This window comes from Bombina bombina, chromosome 5, assembly GCF_027579735.1.
Source record: "Bombina bombina isolate aBomBom1 chromosome 5, aBomBom1.pri, whole genome shotgun sequence".
Taxonomy (NCBI): Eukaryota; Metazoa; Chordata; class Amphibia; order Anura; family Bombinatoridae; genus Bombina; species Bombina bombina.
Window position 1 is genome coordinate 107,565,488 of NC_069503.1, and position 6,378 is coordinate 107,571,865.

The 6,378-nt window shown below is 35.7% G+C and overlaps 1 protein-coding gene across 1 annotated transcript in view; it reads left to right on the forward strand.

Moving 5' to 3' along the window:
• Positions 1-4,585, forward strand: part of LOC128660019 (oocyte zinc finger protein XlCOF6-like) — a 41,110-nt gene extending 36,525 nt beyond the window's left edge. Inside the window, exon 3 of the mRNA XM_053713620.1 lies at positions 1,702-4,585. Within this exon, the coding sequence (XP_053569595.1) occupies positions 1,702-3,830 (2,129 nt within the window). The 3' untranslated portion in view covers positions 3,831-4,585. The remainder of the gene's footprint in view (positions 1-1,701) is intronic.
• Positions 4,586-6,378: the final 1,793 nt, after the last annotated feature.

Consider the following 6,378-nt stretch of genomic DNA (forward strand, 5'->3'; position numbering starts at 1 on the left):
CTCTGGGTTGCATAAAATTGAGGGCGAAGTGCCTTCCAATTTCCCCCTGAAATAGAATTTTGAATCCTGGTTGTACCCTTCTCATATTTTTGGATATCCTTGGAACCTTTTTGCCTATTTATTTTTGTGGATTAGGAGATTTTGTGGGATCAGATGTAGAGAAAATACAGAGCTTGAATATTGATAACCCAGTGCTTGGAGGAGCAAACATTTTGGGGAAGTATAAAAAGTCTAAATGCAATAACTGTTTAACTATAATTATAAAGGGACATGAAACCCAAAAATTATTTCATGATTCAGAGAATACAATTTTAAACAACTTTCTAATTTACTTCTATTATTTAATTTGTTTCATTTTCTTGGTATCATTTGTTGAAGGAGTAGCAATGCACTACAGGTTTCTAAATGAACACATGGGTGAGCCAATGACAATCGGTATATATATTCAGCGACCAATCAGCAGCTTTAACCTAGATTATCTGCTGCTCCTGAGCTTTCATAGATAAACCTTTTTAGCAAAGAATAACAAGAGAATGAAGCAAATTAAATAATAGAAGTAAATTGGAAAGTTGTTTAAAATTGTATTCTCTGTCTGAATCATGAAATACATTTTTTGGGTTTCATGTCTCTTTAAGGTCCTTATTAAGATTTGTATCCAATGATTATAGGCGCAATTTTTATATATACTTATCCCTATAGACTCATTTATCTTGTCTAGGAATCTAATTCACCTAATAATACGAGCAAGTCTTGTTACAAATAGTGTTCACTTAATTCAGTTTATTGTTGTAAGAAAAACCCTGGTTTTGTGTTTAAGCATATTTTATTTTAGTAGTTTTATATTCCCTAAGGTTGAGACTTGTCGAGGCATTAGAGGTTTATATGCGTTTCTTTGCCTCTAGATATGCATTCTGAATCTGACTGATTGCATTGTATTAAGTTAACAAAACATATTTTTAATTTTAATACTGGCTAAGATTGTATTAAATAACTGTTAGTAACTCATATTGCATAATTGGTCCATGCTGGTTCATTTTTTTTTACCTTGTAATAGACTTCACTGTTAGATTTGTACCCATAGGGTTAAAACTAAGCAAAATAGTAGATCTTATTTCATCTTGTGTCAGAGAGTTTGTTTTGTGTATAATTAAGTTGTATATCACTTGTTAGTAGCTTGTTTATTGTTTAATAAATCTGTATATATTTTTCCAAACTGAATCCTCTTTACTCCACAAATATAATTCACTGTGTTTAAAAAGACATCACCTGATTAGAACTACTAGAAAAAAAAATACAAATATATGGGAGATTATGAGACAATATTAATTTTTTGTTGTTGGAGGTTACTGCCGAGATAGTCATAATTAATATTGTAATCTAAAATATACAAGACACCTCTCTTGACCAGAATACAGATGTACTTGTTCCCTGGCTGAGAACATTATCCACACGCACATTTTTTTAATGGGGACCTATAACTTGTTTTAATCAGTAATCCGTGTTTTATTTTATTATGATGAAGAAATATTTGCATTATTTGTCTTCCGTTGCTTGAATTTTTGATTTACAGGTTAATCAATTTAAAAATTAACACAAAACAGAAGCCATTCTATGGAGTGTAAATACATAAATATGATTTTTGAAAAAGATGGATTCCATTAAAAAGAATAAACTTTCTTTATTCCTTTTCTTTTTATGTAGACAAACACGTCAATAGTTCATATCCATCCTTCACTACAGGAAGCATCAGAATGATACCGCAAACTCCAAAAGTCTTAGACACCAATGACTATTCACAAACATTGGGGAAATCACAGCAGATATTTAAAGAAGATGGTGAATTGGCAGGAACTGGGCAGCAATCATTATGTACAGAGAGTAATTTAGTCATCAAACAAGAGGACAACATGTATGCCTTATTTAGTGAAATGATTATCCCAGAGGATAAACCACACACATTTACAGAGTACTCCAAACATTTTAAGGAAGGGAAAAGTCTTAAGTCTAACCAAATGATTCATACAAATAAGAAACCATTCAAATGTACAGAATGTGAGAAAAGCTTCACATGTAATTTGCATCTCCTTGAAAACTGCACAGTTAACACAGTTGTAAAACCTCACATGTGCACTGAATGTGGGAAATGTTTCACTACTAAAGGAGGCCTTATGTATCACAAAAAGACCCACACAGGGGAGAAACCTTTCACATGTAATGAGTGTGAGAGATGTTTCAGATCCAAAGCAAATCTCATATCTCATGAAAAGACCCACATAGGGGAGAAATCTTTCACATGTACAAAATGTGGAAAAAGTTATACACATAAGAGTAATCTGAAAACTCATGAAAGGCTTCACACAGGAGAAAAGCCATTCACATGTACAAAGTGTGGGAAAGGATTTAGGATCAAGAGTGATCTAAAATATCATGATAGTATTCACACAGGTGAAAAGCCTTTCACATGTACAGAGTGTAGAAGAAGTTTCAGACATATGAGTAGTCTGAAAACTCATGAAAGGATTCACACAGGGGAAAATCCTTTCACATGTACAGAGTGTGGAAAAGGTTTTACACAAATAACTAGTTTGAAAAATCATGAAAGGATTCACACAGGGGAAAAGCCTTTCACATGTAGAGTGTGTGGAAAATGTTTTACACAAATAAATAGTCTGAAAATTCATGAAAGGATTCACACAGGAGAAAAGCCTTTCACATGTACAGAGTGTGGAAAAAGTTTTACACAAATGAGTAGTCTGAAAAAGCATGAAAGAAGTCACACAGGAGAAAAGCCTTTCACATGTACAGAGTGTGGAAAAAGTTTTACACTTATGAGTAGTCTGAAAACTCATGAAAAGAGTCACACAGGGGAAAATCCTTTCACATGTACAGAGTGTGGAAAAAGTTTTACACATATGAGTAGTCTGAAAAAGCATGAAAAGAGTCACACAGGAGAAAAGCCTTTCACATGTACAGAGTGTGGAAAAAGTTTTATACAAATAAGTTATCTGAATACTCATGAAAGGAGTCACACAGGAGAAAAGCCTTTCACGTGTACAGAGTGTGGAAAAAGGTTTACATATATGAGTAATCTGAAAACTCATGAAAGGCTTCACACAGGAGAAAAACCTTTCACGTGTGCAGAGTGTGGAAAATGTTTTAGACAAATAAATGGTCTGAAAACTCATGAAAGGATACACAAAGGAGAAAAGCCTTTCACATGTAAAGAGTGTGGAAAAAGTTTTACACATATGAGTAGTCTGAGAAAGCATGAAAGAAGTCACACAGGAGAAAAGCTTTTCACGTGTACAGAGTGTGGAAAAAGTTTTACACAAATAAGTTATCTGAATACTCATGAAAGGAGTCACACAGGAGAAAAGCCTTTCACATGTACAGAGTGTGGAAAAAGTTTTACACATATGAGTAGTCTGAGAAAGCATGAAAGAAGTCACACAGGAGAAAAGCCTTTCACGTGTACAGAGTGTGGAAAAAGGTTTACATATATGAGTAATCTGAAAACTCATGAAAGGCTTCACACAGGAGAAAAACCTTTTACGTGTGCAGAGTGTGGAAAATGTTTTAGACAAATAAATAGTCTGAATTCTCATGAAAGGATTCACACAGGAGAAAAGCCTTTCACATGTAAAGAGTGTGGAAAAAGGTTTACACATTTGAGTAGTCTGAAAACTCATGAAAGGATTCACACAGGAGAAATGCCTTTCACATGTAAAGAGTGTGGAAAAAGGTTTATACAATTGAGTGGTCTGAAAACTCATGAAATGAGTCACACAGGGGAAAAACCTTTCACATGTAAAGAGTGGAAAAAGTTATAGACATATAAATAGTCTGAAAATTCATGAAAGGAGTCAGTCACACAAGAGAAAAGCCTTTCACAAGTAAAGAGTGTGGAAAAAGTTTTACACATAGGTCATCTGAAAACTGATGAAAGGGTTCACACAGGAGAAAAACTTTTCACATGTTTATAAAGTAGAAAAAGGTATCCCGTACCAGTTAGGTATCACCAAACATAAAATATTTTTTTTACAAAATAAACTTTATACGCACTGTGTGGAAACCTTTTAAAAATTATCATAAAGAGGTCTCTAAAAGAATGGCATTGTAAATAATACTTTCTAAATCCCCAGTTACAAAATCTCCATATTGAAAGTGCTCTCCTGCTGTCCTTTGTTCCTCTAAACATGTGCACCTCAGTTTCTCTCATATCAATATGATAGAATCTAAACACCACACAGCAATATACAAATCTGTCCTCATACTGACCAGTTTACACAACCATTAAACACCGAAGTATTATTTATTAATATGCCAGTGTTAGGAGTTGTATGTTTTGTTTACATAGGGGAGAAAATTATTACATTTACAGAATAAAGGGGTCTTTATATGAATAGAATGCTAGAAAATTATATAAACAAGAACATCAGCCTTTAATAATGTATGTGTAGTCTCATATAGAAAGAGAAACAAAAGAAGAGGTGTCTTATAGTGTAATATGTCCAATTCAAATTGTGATTAGGGTTTGGTATTTTTGCACTCACTTTTGGTAAAGCACTAATGTGCTAGTCAAGTGTGTCAGGATCTCAGAGCCTCTTGGCTGGCTCCTTTCCAGGAGTTGTAGCAGCGATGTCCTTGCTATATTCAGCTGGGCTCCACAACCGTCAGGAGAGGTATGTATTGGAAAGTAACTCCGTTCTAACCCACACAGCTGAGCTCTCACTGAAGGATAAATCCACAAGAGGAAGAGGGTGTGACTCTACAACTCAAAACCCAATTCCACTAGTGTGCACATAACCCGCCACAGCACAATGTGTAGCGGCTATCCTAGTGGCAGCCAGGTAGAACAGTGAGTGGTCAAAAGTTAAAGCATTTATTAAAAACGTACACAGCAACGCATTTCTCGGCTGACCGCTCCATTTCATCAGTCTGTATTAAGAATATAAAACAGACACTTCAAAGATTCACAGTCCCCTGGCAAACAGTCAGGCTTTTTAAACAATAACCCCCGCATCAACGACTCTCTCTGAGTCCCACATGTTGCGGCTAGTGTGAGCAGGGCCGCCATCAGGGGGTGACAGGGGTGACTCCTGTCAGGGGCCCAATGGGTCAGGGGGGCCCCATGAGGCAAGAACTAAAAAAAAAAAAAATGTTTTTTTTTTTTTTTTTAATTTGGCAGCCACCAGTGGGTACTACAGCAGAGTGCTAATTGAGCATGGGAAATGTTATTACAAGGAGTAAAGTATTAGCATTTGAGAGGATTTCTAAGTGTGCACTAAACCACTATGCACAGTGTGAGACAGACTTGGCACTTTGTTTGTACAGTGTGTGCCTAAGTGAGACAGCAGATCACTTTCATTTGCAGAAGAGGTAGGAATTACTTAGTAAATGTTTTTTGTTTCTTTGTGCAATTTCAGATTGTAACTTCAGTGTGGTAGTAATTGTATGGTGGGGCCAGGGGTCCATAAAAACACATTTTTTTTTAGCAACAGTGTATTTATGATTATTTGATAATGCTGTAGAAATTCTATATTTAAAACCATGCAGAAATGTTTCCTCCTCAATACACAAACGGTAGGTGCCCTTTTGGCAGATATGCATTTTTTTAATTTGAAATGAGACAGGTTAACTCCACAGCTGGCTTAATTTTGAAATACATACCAACAAGCCTAAATCCTGCATTTAACCAGATCTAATGGTATGAGTACCACAGCTTATGGTTCCACCAAGACCATATAGAGTACAGCATTTTCAAAATCGATAAGTACAGCTGACAGATGGGAACATTTGTACACTATATTTGAAGTTGTGCTCTTGGTTGGGGAAAATGGGGAAAAAACAAACTGTCAACCTTAAGTACTTTTCTTTATCTAGCCATCTACCCAGATCATTAATGTACTATTTTGAATTCACAGAATTATTTTTGTTTGCACATTTACAAATATAATTCTTTAAAAAGTGATCTCTTAATTTCTGCATTTTTTTTTATCATGCATGTCACGCACTGTTGATTTAGGGGATGCAAGGTGCATACATGTTTCCTCCTGTGAGTGTTTCTGTGGGTGTCTGTGTTTATGTCTTTGTGCTTTGGTTTGTGTCTCTCTGAGTGTGTATGTATTGTTATTCTGTGGGTCTCTCTGTGAGGGTGGGTGTGTATGTCTGTGCATTTTCTGTGGATGTCTGTGAGGGTGTGTGCATATATCTTTGTGCTTTTTCTATGGGTGTCTCTGTGAGGGTGTGTGTATGTTTGTCTTTGTGTATTTCCCTGGATGCCTCTATGAGGGTGGGTGTGTATGTCTGTGTTTTCTGTGGATGTCTCTGTGAGGGTGTGTGTTTTCTGTGGGTGTCTCTGTGAGGGTGTGTGTATGT